The following is a 19,491-nucleotide window of genomic DNA, read 5'->3' on the forward strand; positions in this document are numbered from 1 at the left end:
GAGCCCATAGCCCCCACCTAAAGGGAGAAAGCTTTGCGAGTATCTCTCCCCTCTCTGTCTCCCCCTTCCCTCTCGTTTTCTGGCTATCTCTATCTAATAAACAAGTATAATTTTTTAAAAAATAGTACATTCCTTTTCCTTTGGAAAGGAATTCATCAGAGACCCTGTTGCTGGGAAATTCTAAGAAGGTGAGCATTTTTTTGTTTTTTGTTTATCTTTTTAATTTTTTTAAATTATCTTTATTTATTGGTTAGAGACAGGTAGAAATCAGGAGGGAGGGGGGTGATAGGGAGGCAGAGAGACAGACACCTACAGCCCTACTTCACCACTTGTGAAGCTTTCCCCCTGCAGGTGGGAATCGGGATTGAACCTGGGTCACTGTAACGTGCATTCAACCAGGTGTGCCACCACCTGGCCCGACGGTAAACATTGTACAGCATTTGCTGGGAAACCTGATCTTCTCTGACGGTATGAACTATCTGTCTGATTAAAAGAGGAATTAGAATCTTGAAAGCATCAGATAGAGTGACAGGGCTTTGTAATCAGCATTTTTTAAAAAGATTGATCCTCTCTCCCCCACCCCATTTTAGTTAGTAGGCTAATGCTTTGCAGCACAGTTGTTTACACATACGCCCCATTTCCCAGCTCTACATGATGGCTGTCTGCAATCCCCACAGTCCTCCCATCCCCACAGTCCTCTTCAGGCCCCCCTTTTCCATTCCTTCCCAGCATCCCTTGCTTTGGTGTGGGGGGGGGGTAAATGAGCTTTCCTGCCTCTCCTAACTCGTTGCACCCAACACTTCCTTCAGTTTCCAGCCAACCTGAGGCAAAGGTTGGGATTTTAGTGTTTCTGACCTACTTTTTGGCCTTGGTTCACCAACAGTATATATCACTCTTTGTCCTCGCTTTTCCAGTGTCTTTGCTGCTTTTGTTTAGTTTGTTTCCAATTCTTTTTTTTTTTAATATTTATTTTATTATTTATTTATTCCCTTTTGTTGCCCTTGTTGTTTTATTGTTGTAGTTATTATTGTTGTCGTTGTTGGCTAGGACAGAGAGAAATGGAGAGAGGAGGGGAAGACAGAGAGGAGGAGAGAAAGATAGACACCTGCAGACCTGCTTCACCGCCTGTGAAGTGACTCCCCTGCAGGTGGGGATCTGGGGTTCGAACCGGGATCCTTATGCCGGTCCTTGTGCTTTGTGCCACCTGCGTTTAACCCGCTGCGCTACAGCCCGACTCCCGTGTTTCCAATTCTACCTACCACTGAGGAGGAGTTGGAGTTTGCTTCTTTTGTGTCGAACTCCTTTCAGTAATTCTTGCAAGGCAACATTGGTGCTTCTGTATGTTTGAATTTTTCCATACTTGAAAGATAATTTGGCAGGGTCTAGTATTCACGCAGCTGATAATCTTTATCCTTGAGTACAGTTCACATGTCATTGCATTCTCTTCTCACTTCTCGTGCTTGTGAAAATCCGAACATAGGTTTCTGTCTTTGTATGTCGAACTTGGTTTTCCCATGGCTTGCATTAGCTCCTTTTTGTCATCTTTTTTTTTTTGGACAGCTTTACAATGCTGTGTTGTGGTGTGGGCCATTTTGAGTGATAAGCCCTGGGGCTTTTTCCTCTGCACAGGTCTTTTATTTCACCCAGAATTGCTTCCTTTTCATGCTTCCCTCTCTAAGAGCCTTGCACACAGAGTTGGCGGTTTTATCTTTTATCCCTGCTCCTGTGTCCTTTAACTGGATCTTTCTATGTACAAGACCTCCGATAGAAGCCCTGACTCCCTCCAGCCTTACTTCATGTATCTCTATTTGAAGTTTTTTTTGTGGATTTTGTAGCTCTCTAGTCAACTATTCTCTGAGATTGTGAACTTGTATATATCATGGCTGGAGTCTTGAATTGCCTTCATGATGTTTTCTGAGCGTAGACTTCTTCCAAATCCCTTTGTACGTGTTTTGCTTAAATGTTGTATTCTGTTCAGCCAGCAGGTACCACTGTCTGAGAGAGAGAGAGAGTGTGTGTGTGTGTGTGTGTGTGTGTGTGTGTGTGTGTGTGTGTGTGTGTTATAAGGGCTGGGGGCAGCTTTCATCTTCACTTGGGTAGTTTTAGACAATGAGGTTTTTTTTTTTTCCTCCAAGGTTATTGCCGGGGCTCAGTGCCTGCACCATGAATCCACAGCTCCTAGAGATCATTTTTTTCCCCTTTTGTTATCCTTGTTGTTTTATCATTGTTCTGGTTATTATTGTTGTTGTTGTTGCTGTCATTGGATAGGACAGAGAGAAATTGGGGGGGGGAATACTTACAGACCTGCTTCACCGCCTGTGAAGCGACTCTCCTGCAGGTGGGGAGCTAGGGACTCGAACTGGGATCCTTAATGCTGGTCCTTGAGCTTCACACCACGTGCGCTTAACCTGCTGCGCTACCGCCCAACTCCCAGGCAATAAGTTTGTATTGTCTTATTTTAGGCTTCATTCTGGTCTCTAGCAGCCCACTCCCACTGTTTGAGTGGGGACACAGCACTGTGCCTGCACTGTGAGTTCTGCCCTGGCTTTGTAGAGCTCACCCGTGTCCCCATCCCATGAAGCACACCCATGTTTGGTGCTGCTCCCTTTAAGTGCAGGTGCAGGGTTGCAATATTCAGGTTGATTGTCAGTCACTGTTACTCCATGACCATATCCCCAGAAGTGATATCTTTCATTCAAGATTTCTTCTTTAAATCACTGATCTCTGACTTGTGGTGCCAGGTTGGACCTGGAGCCTCCAAATCTCAGACATAAAGATTGGCTGTGATGTCTGCTGTGCTGTCTCCCCAGCTCTTACTGGTTGGTTATGTTTGCTTTAACCTTGAGTGCTCTGATAGGTTTGTCAGCGCCAGTAATGTAAAGCCTCAAAAGAGAAGCAGAATAACCATGTCTTCTCACATCCCCACTTGCAACCTCAAGAGTCATCTTGTTCTGCTAGTTGATGTCCTGAAGCCAATGTGGGCTTCCTTGTGCATGAAAACCAAATTCAGATCCTCAACTGGTTGGCAAGTTATTTAACGTCCAATTCCATTCCCTTACCTGTAAAGTTGGGTTGTGAAGAATTCTCTCTTGGGGCTGGGTGGCGGCACACCTGGTTGAGTACACATGTTACAGTGTGTAAGGATCTGGCATCGAGCCCCTGGTCCCCCACCTGTAGGGGAAAAGCTTCACAAGTGGTGAAGTAGGGTTGCAGGTGTCTCTGCGTCTCTGTCTCCCCCTTCCTCTCAATTTCTGCCTGTCTCTATTCAATAAATAAAATAATAAAATTTTATTTTTTAAAAAAAATTCTCTTTTCTATTCAGATACTTTTTTTTTTTTTGAGTGGTCCGGGAGGTGGCATAATAGATAGGGCATTAGATTATCAACCATGAGGTCCAGAGTTTGATCCCCAGCAGCACATGTACCAGAGTGATGTCTGCTTCTTTCTCTCCTCCTGTCTCTCTCATGAATAAACAAATAAATTCTTTAAAAAAAATTTTTTGAGAGCATCTGAGACAGACTTTTTCGCTCTCCTCCCCACATTTTGAGAGCAGCACAGTAGAGCAGTTTAGAAACCTGGTGTATTTCCCAATTACAGAGCTTTCATTGATGAGCACCTCACAGATCAGCTGGTGGGAATTACCTTTTGACAGTTTTAAAGGCTAATGATCATCTCTATAATGGGTAAGCTGACTAAGTACCTTTCTCATGACATGGTTTAGAATCAGAAGTTCAAAAATCACATCAGAATACACAGTTAAATTCTTTCAGAAAGAATGGCATATATGAGAATCAGTTTTTAGCAGTTGTCCTGAATTTGTCTCATAACCCTAATAGCATTGAGCAGTTGCTTCTCCTTTGTATTATAAGTTACTATTTTTGGAATGCCCCAACATATACTTAACCTAGGAAACGTGTTTCTTGAACAATAGAATCTCTTTGCATTGGCTGGTGATGAAGAACCGGAGGTACGGAAAAATGTGTGCCGGGCTCTTGTGATGCTGCTTGAAGTTAGAATGGACCGCCTGCTTCCTCACATGCATAACATAGTGGAGGTAACAGTCGCACCTTGAGTACACAATGTTCAATAGCAAGATGCCATTGTTTTCCCGGTTGAAGGAACTATAAAAAAAAGTTAACCTTAAAGTATCCTATAGTAATTTTTGTTTGGGGAGTCATTTTAGCAGAAAGGGTTATTTAAAATACAGGAGTTCTTTCTTCCTTTTTCCTTCCTTCCTTCCTTCCTTCCTTCCTTCCTTCCTTTCTTCTTTTCTTCCTTTCTTTTCTTTCTTTCCCAGAGCAGTGCTCACCTCTGGTTTAACATGGTGTGGGAGTTTGACCCTAGGAGCTTCAGGTATGAGAGTCTTTGCATAACCATTATGCTGTCTACCATGGCCCTTGTTTGATTTTCTACCAAAGCACTTCTCAGTTTACTAGGGTGGTGTGGGGATTGAACCTAGGACTTAAGAGCATCAGGTATCTTTTGAATATCCTTTGTGTTATCTCTTCCACCCTTAAGTACATACCTTTTAGCCAGGATAGCTGAGAGTTCTTACTGATGCTTATGAGATATGAATTAGACTAACTGGTCACAAAATGTTTGAGAAGTAACATCTCCCCCCATTGGAGTTTGCCATTAGAGTTTGTGAGTATATATCATATGAGTTAACTTTTGAGTGTAAAAATTAATGGATGTTTTATGAATATATACAGTGTACAATCTAGTCTTTAATTTCCATAGTCTTTATAATATGGGCACAAAAGATCTTTTAAAGGATCGAGCCTGAGGCCTAGTGTCTGTGGTACATAGCAATTCTTTTTTCTTTATTTTTAGTTGTGATTAATAGTCATTTAAAGGTTGGAAGATGACAGTATAGTTCCAACGAAAGTTTTGTTCCTTCATACTCCCAACAACCACCACCACTGCTTAAATGTTACAATTGTTTGAGAGATTAGGAATAGGTGGTACTTCTTTGGATCTATTCTGTATAATGTCTGCAAAAATTGGATGGGGGTGATTGAAAATTTATAAATTTAAGAAAAACACTAAATTTCAAAAAACTCATAATTAGGGCAATTAGAATTACTGAGATAAGTTAACAAGAATTTTTTTTTTTTAATTTTTTTTTCCTCCAGGGTTATTGCTGGGCTCGGTGCCTGCACCATGAATCCACCGCTCCTGGAGGCCATTTTCCCCCCTTTTTGTTGCCCTAGTTGTTGCAGCCTTGTTGCAGTTATTATTGCCATTGTTGACGTTGCTTTGTTGTTGGATAGGACAGAGAGAAATGGAGAGAGGAGGGGAAGACAGAGAGAGAAGGGAGGAGAGAAGGATAGACACCTGCAGACCTGCTTCACCGCATGTGAAGCGACTCCCCTGCAGGTGGGGAGCCGGGGGCTCGAACCGGGATCCTTACGCCGGTCCCTGCGCTTTGCGCCACGTGCGTTTAACAAGTAATTTTTAATGGCCTGATGTATGATTCTTCAACAGTTGTAGGACATGAAATGACCTGTACTATATGACCCCAATTTCGGCCCAAAGTACAGAGAGAAATCATTATTATTATTATTATTGACTGTGGACCATTATTTGAGATAGATGCCTTTAGTTAGATTTAGAAATCAGATGCCTCTTCAACTAAGTGATTTTGACTGCATTTTAGAATTGACTAGAAAATATTTTTAAAACCCCAAAGCCTAGGCTGGAAGCCACTAAAAAGTACAAGATCAGGGGGCTGGGCGGTGGCGCAGTGGGTCAAGCACATATGGATCAAAGCGCAAGGACCAACATAAGGATCCCGGTTTGAGCCCCAACTCCTCACTTGCAGCGGGATCTCTTCACAGGCGGTGAAGTAGGTCTGCAGGCGTCTATCTTTCTCTCCCCCTCTCTATCTTTCCCTCCTCTCTCGATTTCTCTCTGTCCTATGCAACAATGATGACAGCAGTAACAACAAGAATAACAATAATGATAAACAATAAGGGCAATAAAAGGGGAAAAAATAGCCTCCAGGAGCAGTGGATTCATAGTGCAGGCACCGAGTACCAGTGATAACTCTGGAGACAAATAAAAGTACAAGATCGGGGGTCGGGCGGTGGCGCAGTGGGTTAAGCACACGTGGCACAAAGCGCAGGGACCAGTGTAAGGATCCCGGTTCGAGCCCCCGGCTCCCCACCTGCAGGGGAGTCGCTTCACATGCGGTGAAGCAGGTCTGCAGGTGTCTATCTTTCTCTCCCCCTCTCTCTCTGTCTTCCCCTCCTCTCTCCATTTCTCTCTGTCCTATCCAACAACAAAGCAACGTCAACAACGGCAATAATAACCACAACGAGGCTGCAACAACTAGGGCAACAAAAAGGGGGAAAAATGGCCTCCAGGAGCGGTGGATTCATGGTGCAGGCACCGAGCCCAGCAATAACCCTGGAGGAGAAAAAAAAAAAGTACAAGATCAAAGCAAAGGATCATAACTTGTTGGAATAGGATTAAGCTTATTTTAGGTACTAATAGCTCTCCTTTGTTTACAGTACATGCTACAGAGGACCCAGGATCAGGATGAAAATGTGGCTTTGGAAGCCTGTGAATTTTGGCTCACTTTGGCTGACCAACCAATTTGCAAAGATGTACTTGTAAGGCATCTTCCTAAGTAAGTGTTTCTTATGAATGCTCCTTTGCTCTTAACTTCAGTTTAACAGTGAGGCCTCTTCACAAATAGTCCACATTGTTCTGTAGTAAAGATATGACCATTTAAATTACGGAGATAAGTGACAAAGATTTTAAGTGGTTTGGATTTTGTATTATAAATGTTACCTAGCTGTGGAAGGGTTGAATAATTGGCTCTTTCACAGTCACGTTATACTCAGTTTTATAAATAGTTACGTGATTGATAAAAAACTTGTCTCTCAAGTGTGGACTTGACGAAGACTGAATGTTAATCATTGTAGAGAATGACAGGTGTACTTTCTATCTCTTTCTGACACTGGAAAGTTCACGCCTGGTACAGGGGAAAAAATTATCACTGGAGTCTGACCAGGTTAACTTTGATTCTTAGAATGTTTAGGACTTTGAGGCTATAATCTGACATCTGAGCTGTTGTGTGATTAAGGACACGCCTTTGTCCTGAGATTACTGGGAAGGTGTTTGTAAATGGCGCACAGCTGGCAATCCTGAGTTCTGACTATTGAGTACACTTCCCTCTCCACAGTCAACACTTCTATTTTGTACATCCTTCCTAAACATAGTAGTCAGGTTCTTAAGTAATAATATGGGTGATCTCATTATTAATGCAATTAAAACTAATAATTTTCTTTTTTTATTACCTTTATTTATTGGATAGAGACTGTCAGGAATTGAGAAGGAAGGAGGAGATAGGAAGAAACACAGAGAGACACCGGCAGCCCTGCTTCACCACTCACAAAGCTTTCCCCCTGCAGGTGGGGCCGGGGACTTGAACTCAGGTCTTTATGGCCTGGAAAATGCTTTCTTCCTCTCCTTCTCTTTCTTCCTCTGGTATGCCAGTAATGCGTATATTGTTTCTTTTGAAGTCATCCCGTAGGACTCTGTTGCTTTCAGCATCTCTTAATCTCTTTTTGAGATCTCTTACTTCTTTTTTAGTTGTCTCTAATCCTCAATCTTGCCAATTCTGTCTTCAGCCTCATTTATTCTAGTCTCTCTGCCCTCTACTGTTTTCTGGAGTTCATCTATTTTGTTGCCCTGCTCTGATACTGTTTTAGCTTGTTCAGCTAGTTGCATTCTTAGCTCAGCAATTTCAGCTTTCAGCTCTCTAATAACCATGAGATAGTTAGTATTTTCTTCCATATTCTCATTTGTTGTTCCTGTATTTCTGATTACAATTTTTTCAAATTCTTTACTCACTCCTGTTATTATTTCCTTAGTTAATGTTTGGATGTTGAACTCGTTATTTTGTGCTTCACCCTCTGGAGGACTCTTAGCTGGACTCTTGTCCTGGTTCGATTCTCCAATATTTTTTTTCTTGTTTTAACCATTTTATATATTATGTTATGAGTTCCCTTTATCAGTACTTTTCAAATTATTGATCACTATTGCCTGGATTGACTTGTGTCTAAGTAAGTTAATTAAAGGGTTTACAGTGGTGGAAATTAACAGTTGTTTCAATCCCTGAGTTGGAGCTCAGTGGTTTAAAAGCCTCTTTTTTTTTTTTTCCCTGTAGGCTATGGGAGCCTGAGGGCTTTTAAACTATCAATAGGCTTCTTAGCTTAAACGCTGACTCCTGACCTAGAGATAAAGCGCAGGATGTGGCAGAGATAATGTGCAGGGTGTGGCAGAGATAATAATCCAGTGGTTATGCAAAGAGACTTTCACAGCCCCTCAGCTATGCCACCAAGGTATAGGTTTTCTCCTGAGTTTCCCGGTTAGATCTCTGTCCCCTGGTGTCCCTCCCTGCCGCTGCTCCAGACTCTGAGGGAAGTAGCAGTGGAGACTCAGAGTTGCACTTGGTGAGTCTCTGGGGAGTCCTTTCCTCCCTTCAGCTGTCCCCTTGTTGGTGGAGCAGACTGGAGGTGGTGTCTCCACTGATAAACTGCTGAACTGTTAGCAGTCACTTAATCTCTCCTTAGGCCCCTCTCTCCTCTCTGTCACCAGCCACACGTGTTTGTACTCACGGGTGATTTACTGGGTTCCTGTGGTCATTCTAGTCCTGTCTTGTTTCGGTCTCGGGTGGTCTCCTTTGGTATTCCTAGTTGATCCGGGAGAGGAGAGGAGAGGAGAGGAGAGAAGAGAAAGCGATCTGCTGCTCGTAGCTCCGCCTCCGGAAGTGGAATCTGAACTCAGGTCTTTATGCATTGTAACATGCATTCAAGCAGGTGTGCCACCATCTGACCCAAAAAAACTTTTTCTCTTACATTTTTTCCTAACTCATTGGTCGGTGGTGAGCATTTAGATAACCCTTGATGTCTCAGTTACGGCATCAAGAAATGCTTGTCTTTAAAACTGGGGAATGTTGTTATATATGAGATGAGTTCTTTCATATTTAAAGTGTTCTATCTGTTTATTCACTGAATAGAGATAGAAAGAAATTGAGAAATAGTAGAGCCCCCACCTGCAGGAGAGTCACTTCACAAGCGGTGAAGCAGGTTTACAGGTGTCTGTCTTTCTCTCCTTCTCTGTCTTCCCCTCCTCTCTCCATTTTTCTCTGTCCTATCCAACAACGACGACATCAATAACAACAATAATAACCGCAACGATAAAACAAGGACAACAAAAGAGAAAATAAATATTTTTTAAAAAGAAAGAATAGAGATAAGGGAGAGATAACAATTGCATCACTACTTTACCACTTGTGAAACTTCCCCTACTGCAGGTGGGGACTAGAGGCTTAACCCCAGTTCCTTGTGCGTGATAACGTGTGTTCAACTGGTGCACCATCTCTTGGTCCCTTATAATAAGTTCTTTTTTCTTTTATTGGGGGGGGACACAATTTCTTAGGTAAGGATTCTGTATGTGAATTCTTACATAAGCTGCCTCACTAAAATCCCCTCTGATAGACCCCATTTATGCATGTGTGTATATATGGGGTTTTGGAGAAATGGCACAGTTCTGCATAGAAGAACATGGAGGGAGCCGGGCGGAAGCGCAGCAGTGGTGCAAAGCGCAAGGACCGGCATAAGGATCACGGTTGCGCTCCCGGCTCCCCACCTGCAGGGGAGTTGCTTTACAGGTGGTGAAGCAGGTCTGCAGGTGTCTCTTTCTCTCCCCCTCTCTGTCTTCCCCTCCTCTCGCCATTTCTCTCTGTCCTATCCAACAATGACAACATCTACAACAATAAAACTACAAGGGCAACAAAAGGGAATGAATGAATAAATAAATAAATATTTAAGAAAAGAAAAACCTGGAGAAATAAGCCATGTCTTCCGACAACCAGATAGCAAAGACCTAAGCTGGGTCTTTGAGCTGCCCGTGTGTACAGGACAAACGGCACTGTGTGCTTTCTTACGATGGCGTCCGGATTGACAGTTGTATCATTTGCATTTTAGTGCACATATGACTTAAGACTTTGATTTTTCTTGTGAGTTGTGTGGACCTTAGAATTCATTCCTTTATGTAGGTTGATTCCTGTCTTAGTAAACGGCATGAAGTATTCGGATATAGATATCATTCTACTTAAGGTAAGGGAAACTATTTCCTGATAACTAGGAACATTGCCTTTATTGACTTCTTGTAAATTGTTTATAAACTGTAAATTTTCTCTTCGTAAATTTTTATTTACCTAACAATTGCCATCTATTTTCAGTTTTAAATATTTATTTACTTAGTAGAGGAAGAGCAAAAATAGACCAGAACGTCCCTGGCGTAATGCCCTGCACAGATTAAACTCGGGAACTATACACTCCTGCTACCTTCCCTAGCCCTTGGGCTCAACATACCTGGATTTGATTTGATAGAAAAAAAAATGTTTTAGTGGTCCAGGAGGCGGCGCAGTGGATAAAGCATTGGACTCTCTAGCAGGAGGTCCCAAGTTCGATCCCTGGTAGCACATGTACCAGAGTGATGTCTGGTTCTTTCTCTCTCTTAATCTTTCTCATTAATAAATAAATCTTTTTTAAAAAGAAAGAAAGAATGTTTTAAATAGACTAAGTTCTACGTAAGTAGATTTCCTGTTACATAGTCCATGAAGCATGCTTTACAGCTTAAGTACTAGGTGTTAGCATTGACTCCTATTGATTGGAAATGTGTTGTCCACTGTGATCTGAATTTGGTTGCGGCAGGTTGTAACTGCTGGTGAGGGACAGAGAAAGTGCCGCTACCAGTAACGGCTGTTGTGTGTCCCTCCACTGGTTTTTGCATTGGATATTGTTCTTAATAAAATGTTATGCTTCAAAATCTTCTATATAACATTTCTTTGAATATTCTGATTCTTCTTTTTTAAAAAACAAATTTTTTAAAAAAAGGGTGATGTTGAAGAAGATGAAACAATCCCTGACAGCGAGCAGGATATCCGACCGCGTTTTCATCGATCTAGGACAGTGGCGCAGCAGCACGATGAAGATGGAATTGAAGAGGAAGACGATGATGACGATGAAATTGACGATGATGATACAATTTCTGACTGGAATCTAAGTACGTCCGTGAGGGAAAAGCAGTTACCTGTTAGGCTTACCCATTAAAGTGTGTAATAGAATAGTAGATTCACAGTGTGTGTGGCCATCACTATAGTAAATTGTTAGGACATTTTCATAATCTCCAAAAGAAATAAACCTGTACTTAACTATGTCACTCCCTATTTCCTCCAGTCCCCTCTCCCTAAGCAACTACCGGTCTGCATTTTGCCTCTGTGAGTCTGTCTGTCCTCTCCTACACTGGATGCCTGCACTCTGGTTCTTACTAAGTGCTTTCACTCAGCATGTTTTCAAGACCCATCCGTGTTGGGACTTGTGCCGTATTTCCTCCCCTTTTGCTATGGCACAATATTCCACTGTGTTGGGTATGCTGGGTCTTGTCTTTCCTGAGCTGATAGCAGCTCATTCTTTCTCCTTTTGACTTTTATGAGTAACCATGCTATGAGACATGGCAAGTAAAGTTTATGTGTGGCCATGCTTTCTCTTCTTGGGTTTATACTCCAGCTGGGATTAAGGAACTAGCAGTGTTTTCTAGAGTGGCCCCGCTGTTGACACCTACATCTTCAACTCTACGTACTTGACAACCTTTATTTTATCTGTTCTAATGATAGTCATTTTAGTGACACTGATTTTATTTCTACATCTTCCTGGTGGCCTTGTTCTCCCCATCTGCCCCACCAGCTGGGTTTCACCACTCCACGGTAACTTTTTCAGAAACGGGGCTGGCTTCAGACCTGGTCTGGCTGGCAAAAGTAGGTGCGGGATCCAAGGGAGCTATTTGCCTAGCCCTGCATGAGTTTGCTCGTTCCTTCCACGTTTTCTCAACTAGAGAGAGAAATAGGGAGAACAAGAACTGGTACATCTATGTGGCATATGTGCTGCCATGCATCCAACACAAGACATTATGAATGAAAGCCCAAAGCCTGTCACTGTGCCACTAGGCAGAACACCCCGGATTTGTTTTTGCACGTCCTCATGTCTTTTCAACCTTAGCTGAAAATCTCAGCCTTCTAGGCCACACTTACTAACTCCAAAGAGGAATGTAAGCACCTGTGTTTGTTTTGCATGCTTGCTGGTTTACAAACGTTCACGACATTATTTTGAGGATTCCTGAATTTGGACTGGGCCCAGTGTTTGTTTCTTATGGGAGCTATCCTGTAATTTACGGGATGCTGAGTGCATCCATGACCTCTGCCCTGTTGATGCCAGCAGTACACAGGCACAATTGCAAGAACACCTTCAGACATTGCCCCTTATCCTAGAAACAGAATTACCCTCGGTTGAGAAAACTGCCAGATAATTGATTTCCTAAAGCCTGGCGTTGGTAAGGAAATTCAGAGAGGTACTTGCCCAAGGCTGTGTTAGTCAAGTACTACTGATGGTTCACTTAGTGTTACAACACAAAGCTCACACAGGAAAACCCCAGGTCTTCACTTTTCTCACAATTTTGTTTCCTGTGTGTTCCTATTTCCTGTTGGAGCTAAGATGTATTAAGACTACAGTACTAATAACTCTGTCAATTAATGTGTTTTAAATTGAGGGGAGGTGGGACCATTTCCTTTCACATTCCACCCATCTTTATGCATAAAAAAACTAAGTTTTTTTTGTAGGGAAGAATAAATTAAATCAGAATATTTTCATAACTTAAGTATTCATAGGATTTTTGTCATGTGACAGACCCACTCCCATTAAATCGGGTCTCTAAAACCCTGTACCGATAAATATCATACATGCAGCAATTCAGTTCTATTGCTGAAGTCAAGATAACATTGTAATTAATTAAATATCTCCTTAGGAAAGTGTTCTGCTGCGGCCCTCGATGTTCTGGCAAATGTGTATCGTGATGAGCTTCTGCCGCATATTTTGCCCCTCCTGAAAGAGTTACTTTTTCATCACGAGTGGGTTGTTAAAGAATCGGGCATCTTGGTTTTAGGGGCAATTGCTGAAGGTAAGTGTGACTCATAGCTGAACTGTGAACCAAGAGGCACCAATAGAGCTGCCATGCTTTAAAGAATGGCCTCTACCTACAAGCTTGCTCTTCCAGAGGTATTCTGTGCTTAAGGGTGGGGTCTCCTGTTTGCGTGAGTGACGGAATGTCTGCTTGACCCGTCACTGACTGAAATACTGTTTAGAGACACAGGTGCCTAAGAGATCCAGCAATAGTAGGGAGCAATACTTGCATGTGTGAGGTCGTGAGTTCAGTCCCTGACATTCTAAATGTTGTATGAGTGAGCTTCCGTTTTCTCAGGTTGATTAATAAATGTGGGAGCATGTGCATCAGCAGCACCAGTGAGAGTAGCCAGAGCTGAATTGGACTCTCGACATGGTGAAAATGATCTTAGAGACAGATGACTATTTTGCTCTTGTTTTTTTATTTTAATATTTATTTGTTTCCTTTTTGTTGTCATTGTCTTGTTGTAGTTATTGTTGTTATTGATGCCATCGTTATTGGATAGAACAGAGAGAAATGGAGACAGGAGGGGGATACGGGAAGAGAAAGACACACCTGCAGACCTGCTTCACCACCTGTGAAGCGACTCCCTGCAGGTTGGGAGCTGGGGGCTCGAACTGGGATCCTCACGCCGGTCCCTGAGGTTCATGCTATGTGTCCTTAGCCCGACTCCTGTATTTTACTCTTTTGTGTTGTTGCCGTGGGCATAGACAAGCCTATAATCACACTATCAATATGAAAGTTACTGGAATCTGAAAGCATCTTCAAGGAAAATTCTCTGCTTGGTAGAAGTTGGTTTCTATAAATGTTTCTGAAAGCCATGGTGTATGTAGACTCAGTCAAGTGAGGCCCTCCTAGAAGACAACGAGAAACACAGGGCTTCCCTTTCAGTTGCTCCTTTGCACAGTCCTGAACACATCTGAGTGTTTTCATGCGCCTCTTGCTTCGTGCTCAGCCAAAATGATTTCATCTAGATTGTAGCACTCTGAAAGGTCTTTTTTTTCTCCCTAGGTTGCATGCAAGGCATGATTCCGTACCTGCCCGAGCTCATTCCTCACCTTATTCAGTGCCTCTCTGACAAGAAGGCTCTTGTACGTTCCATAACGTGTTGGACTCTTAGTCGCTATGCACACTGGGTAGTCAGCCAACCTCCAGACACGTACCTGAAGCCATTAATGACAGAGCTGTTAAAGCGTATCCTGGATAGCAACAAGCGAGTACAGGAAGCTGCCTGCAGGTGAGACCACCATCGCTGTTCATTGTCGGAGGGAGGCGTGTATTTCAGTGAGGACCTTCAGCTCAACCCCAGTGATCTAGTGGTAATGTCAGTTTTGGTAAGGGTTTTGTTAGGTGATTATTGTCAGATTTTAGAAATTCAAGATACAGCTCTTGAGACACCAGTCTTTGCTGTTTCTTCAACTTATTTTTTCGTCTCACTTATTGTTTACTTTTTATTAGTGATTTAATACTGATTTACAAATCCTCTCACCTTTTTTCATAACTGTCAAGCTGTTTTATCCTATTCCCTCTCGCCATCTGCAGTGGGGGTGCCAAGGATTCCAGCCATAAAGGGTTAACAGAATTTGAGTCAGTTCGCATCAGGCTATCACAACTCCACACATAACCATTTGTTACACTGTCATCTACTCCAGTGGCTAGTCTCACTGTGGGTATCACACTCGAAGCCAGTTGCACTACTATAGACAAATGTCCCAGGTTTAAGGAACAAACATAATTTAGAGTTTAGAACTCCTATTTTTTTTTTCCAAATTATTTTTAGATAGGAAAACAGTCTGAAATCAAAGGACCTGTAAGGCAGCTCACTTTAATAGTGCGCCTCTATTGCTGTGTGCAGAAGCCAGGTTTGATCTGCCTCACAGCCCCAAAGCACTGAAGGGAGCTTTGGGGCTGTGATCTCTCCCTCTCCATCTACCTCTCTCTCTCTCTCTCTCTCTATTTCATAAACAAATAATAAGGGGACCAGGTAGTGGCACACCTGGTTAAGCACATTGCAATAGTGAGCAAGGACCCAAGTTCAAACCCTTTGGTCCTTACCTACAAGAGGGCAGCTTCATGAGCAGTGAAGCATTGCTGTACATTTCTTTCTATCTCCCTCCTCTCATTGTTTTGGTTCTATCAAGTTTAAAGAATTTATCACGAGAAAGATAGGAGAGAAAGAACCAGACATCACTCTGGCACTTGTGCTGCTGTGGATCAAATTCGGACCTCATGGCTGAGAATCCAATGCTTTATCTACTGCGCCACCTCCCAGACCACAGGATTTTTTTTTTTTTTTTTTTTTTTTTTTTTTAGCCAAGTGTTAGACATGTATTAAATGCTGGCTTATACCTTGTCACCTTGAGATTTACAGACTAGTAGAAAATAGTAAACAGCTGTAGAAGATGTTCGGCAAGTGCTTTGATGAAATAAATAGTCCACAATGCTAATAAACAGAGCTTTCAGTAACCAATGGCTAACGCCTATCGTTTTGGAAAATTTCTAACAAGAAGGAATAGGAGTTAATAATGAGCTTTCACTGTAGAAATCTACACAGGGCTGGCATCGTGAGACGTCTAGGATGAAATTGAAAAAATTGCACTGAGAATCTTAATAGGTTTGCTATTTACATGACCAGTAAACGACACATAAGGCAAATCTGTATTAGCACATGTCCTGTTTAATGTATGATCTAGCGCTTAGAGAACTGGTGCTTTCACATCATAAGTAATAACTAAGAGGACGGTATTCACTAACAGCTGTGTAGGTTGATTTTGGTACACACATGTATTGTAGAATAATTACTGATTCAGAGCCATCTTAACAGTTACCAAGTGCATGGTGCCATGTTGATTGGCATTGTCTCTGCTGTGTATTGTATCTTACTATACTTATTACTGGAAAGAGACAGCCAGTAATGGAGAGGGAAGGAGGAGACAGAGAGACACCTCTGACCCGGCTTCACCACTCGCAAAGCTTTACCCTTGCAGGTGGGGACCGGGGCTCAAACTTGGGCCCCTGTGCATTGTAATGTAGGCACTTAACCAGCGTAGCCACTACCCAGCCCTTGTGTATTATGTCTTTTAGAAGTCGTCCTCCCTCCCCCAACACTCATAGAAACTTTTAGAGGGTTTAATAGTGTTCAGTTCAGCTATTGACAAATAGGTACAAGAATTCATTCCTAACACTGAAATTTTGTTATTAGATTTATATCACCCCATTGTGCCTCCCCCAAGAGAAGCATTTGAAAGGTTGTGATATTGCAGTGTTCCTAACACTTTAGACACATAGACTGAACATGTTACTTTGGGCGGAGAGATAGCCTAATTATTACACACAAGACATTCCTGCCCAAAATTTCAAAATTCCAGCTTCAGTCCCCACACCAACATAAGCCAGAGCTGAGCCATGCTCTGGTAGTATATAAAATCTGTTGCTTTGTGACACTTGGTTTAGAAGAATGAGGTATACATTGGAGTTTAACAGTATTATCAACAGTATTTTATTGTAAACAATCACTTGAATATAATTTCCCTTAAAATGAGAACATTGTTGTCTGTTATACTCCTGTAACATGGAGGCTCGAACCAGGATCCTTACTTTGTAAGAATACATCATTGAAGGAGTCAGGCGGTAGCACAGCAGGTTAAGCGCAGGTGGCGCAAAACACAAGGACCAGCGGCGTAAGGATTCTGGTTCAAGCCCCCAGCTCCCCACCTACAGGGGAGTGGCTTCACAAGCTAGGTCTTTAGGTGTCTATCTTTCTCTCCCCCTCTCTGTCTTCCCCTCTTCTCTCCATTTCTCTATATCCTGTCCAACAACAACGATATGAATAACTACAACAATTAAAAAAAAGGGCAACAAAAGGGAATAAATATTTTTTAAAAAGAAAAGAAATTTGTTGAATGAAACAATATAAGGACCAATGTTTTAGCTTCAAATTTTATCGTTGTAGTTAAGTAGATACCGTATCAACTGAAAGAATTGATAGGAGGCCAAGGGCTGGCTCACCTAGGCTAGTGCACATGTTGCTGTGCGTGCCCCTGCTCCCCACACATAAGGGAATCTTCACAAGCAGATAAGCAGGTCTGCTCTTTCAGTGTCTCTTGACCCCTATCAGCCGCTGGGAGCAAGCATTGAGCCCCAGTGATAAGAACCCTGTGGCAATTTGAAAAAGAAAGAATTATAATAAAATAATCATCTAATGTGATAAGGTAGAGATAGGAAAAATATAAAGTTACTCTGAACTATACTCTTACTTTGCTATCTCAGTTCACACTAGTCCACTTATTACAACTGTGCTTTGTTTTGTTTTTTAATTCTAGTGCCTTTGCTACCCTAGAAGAGGAGGCTTGTACAGAACTTGTTCCTTACCTTGCTTATATACTTGATACCTTGGTCTTCGCTTTTAGTAAATACCAGCATAAGAACCTGCTCATTCTTTACGATGCCATAGGAACGTTAGCAGATTCAGTAGGACATCATTTAAACAAACCGGTAAGGATTTGTAATGAAATATTTCTAGGTTTTAACATACATATTCTGGGGAAATGTAAACAGTTTTTGTGTGGGGTTGTTTGTTTTGGTATAATTTTTTTCAAACTTTGTTGATTTTTGTCCATTTATTCTTTTTAAAAAATTTTTTTAAATATCTTTATTGGATAGACACAGCCAGAAATTGAGAGGGAAGGGGATGATAAGACAGGGACAGGGACAGAGACAGAGACACCTGCAGTACTGTTTCACCACTTGTGAAGCTTTCCCCCTGCAGGTGGGGACCGGAGACTTGAACCTGGGTCCTTGTGCATGTAACATGTACGTTCAACCAGGTAGACCACCATCCAGCCCTGATTTTTGTCCATTTATTTACATTAGTATAGAAGTTCAGAACCATGCTTCATGCTTCATTTGTTTGTGAATAAGACTGGATCATGGTCACCACCAAAACTGGTGTGAGGTGTGAATACTCATTATTTGCTGCCTTTTTAAAAAATGTATATATAATTTACTCAGAATATCATAATCAATGTAAAAATAGAACTTTTTTCTCTCCTATAAAAGTTAAGTACATTACTATAGACTTGATACATGATATTTTAGTCTGGTCTTCAGTGCTAGCTTCTCAATATTTGCTGCCTTTTAAAGAACATAGATCTTAAGACGTTAGCAAGTGTATTTTTACTTCAAATCACATTTTGTAATTCAGCAGCATTCCACGTGAATGTGTCAATAGTTTTGTTTTAATCTCTTCTCCACCAGGATTATCACTGGGCCTTTCTTTGCACCTGCATAAGTCCACCCCAGCTGGTGAACTCTTTAGATGGAGGGTGACAGAGACAGGATGTTGCTCGCAAAGCCTGCCCCATGCAGTTCTCTTCCATGTTGTGGCCAGGTGCTCAAACCCAGGTCCTTAGAGTGTCTGAAGAAAAACGAGGGATTTGAGCGGTAGTGCAGCGGGTTAAGTTCACGTGGCACAAAGCGCAAGGGCCAGCATAAGGATCCTGGTTTGAGCCCCCGGCTCCCACTTAGGCAGTGAAGCAGGTCTGCAGGTGTCTGTCTTTCTCTCCCCATCTCTGTCTTCCCCTCCTCTCTCCATTTCTTTCTGTCCTATCCAACGATGACGATATCAGTAACAACAATAACTATAACAATAAAACAAAGGCAACAAAAGGGAATACTTTTTTTTTTTAATTTAAAAAAAAGAATTAAGGGAGTCGGGCTGTAGCGTAGCGGGTTAAGCGCAGGTGGCGCGAACGGCATAAGGATCCCGGTTCGAGCCCCGGCTCCCCACCTGCAGGGGAGTCGCTTCACAGGCGGTGAAGCAGGTGTCAGAAAAAAAAAAAGAATTAAAAAAGAAAAGCAAGGGGCTTGCAAAAAAACAGCTCCCCTGCAAGGGTAAGGCTCAGACGCCCTTAAACCATGAGGAAGCCCCAGGTCGCCCTCAAGTAGTAAAGAGAGTGATAGCACTTTCATACTCTGGGTCTCTACTTTGATCTAATTTCAGCTGCTTGTAATCTTCTCACTTCATAAGTACTGGAACTCTAGGGTGTCATATGATAGGTTTGACATGCTAAATAGTATTGAAGCGCATCACAAGGAAGCCCAGTCGTGGCTCTAGTGTTAAGAGGTGAAAGACAATTGAAATTAAATTTGCTTAAGTATAATGTAAATAGTACCTCAGTTTTAATATAGATCAAAATTCTCTGCTGAAAAATAGATGTCCATGAAGAGTCTTAAAGGCATTGTTTAAGCTATGTCTACAGCTTAGTGCAGGACAATGGCTTGTGGGTTTGCTTAAAATGATGGGTCCCCTAACTATGAAATTCAGTCTCTGCAGCCTGTCTTTAAGTCAACACTGCTCTAGGTCAGGCACTGGGTCTCCAGTGAGATTTCTCCCAACTCTTTCCCTTGACTGAATGCAAGTTTACTTCATATTCAAGGCAGCTGGAACTGCTTCAG

General features: G+C 42.1%; 1 protein-coding gene across 2 annotated transcripts in view; it reads left to right on the top strand.

Moving 5' to 3' along the window:
* The window catches only part of TNPO1 (transportin 1), a 76,010-nt gene that overhangs the window by 34,677 nt on the left and 21,842 nt on the right, over positions 1 to 19,491 (top strand). For both annotated transcript variants that reach the window (XR_009552428.1, XM_060201028.1), the window contains exons 8-14: positions 3,932 to 4,054; positions 6,516 to 6,634; positions 10,073 to 10,133; positions 10,917 to 11,085; positions 12,880 to 13,032; positions 14,047 to 14,272; positions 17,358 to 17,529. Coding sequence is in view for 1 of the 2 variants with exons in the window: in XM_060201028.1 (XP_060057011.1) it covers positions 3,932 to 4,054; positions 6,516 to 6,634; positions 10,073 to 10,133; positions 10,917 to 11,085; positions 12,880 to 13,032; positions 14,047 to 14,272; positions 17,358 to 17,529 (1,023 nt within the window). In the remaining variant the exon portion in view is untranslated. The remainder of the gene's footprint in view (positions 1 to 3,931; positions 4,055 to 6,515; positions 6,635 to 10,072; positions 10,134 to 10,916; positions 11,086 to 12,879; positions 13,033 to 14,046; positions 14,273 to 17,357; positions 17,530 to 19,491) is intronic.

This window comes from Erinaceus europaeus, chromosome 11 (genome assembly GCF_950295315.1).
Source record: "Erinaceus europaeus chromosome 11, mEriEur2.1, whole genome shotgun sequence".
Taxonomy (NCBI): Eukaryota; Metazoa; Chordata; class Mammalia; order Eulipotyphla; family Erinaceidae; genus Erinaceus; species Erinaceus europaeus.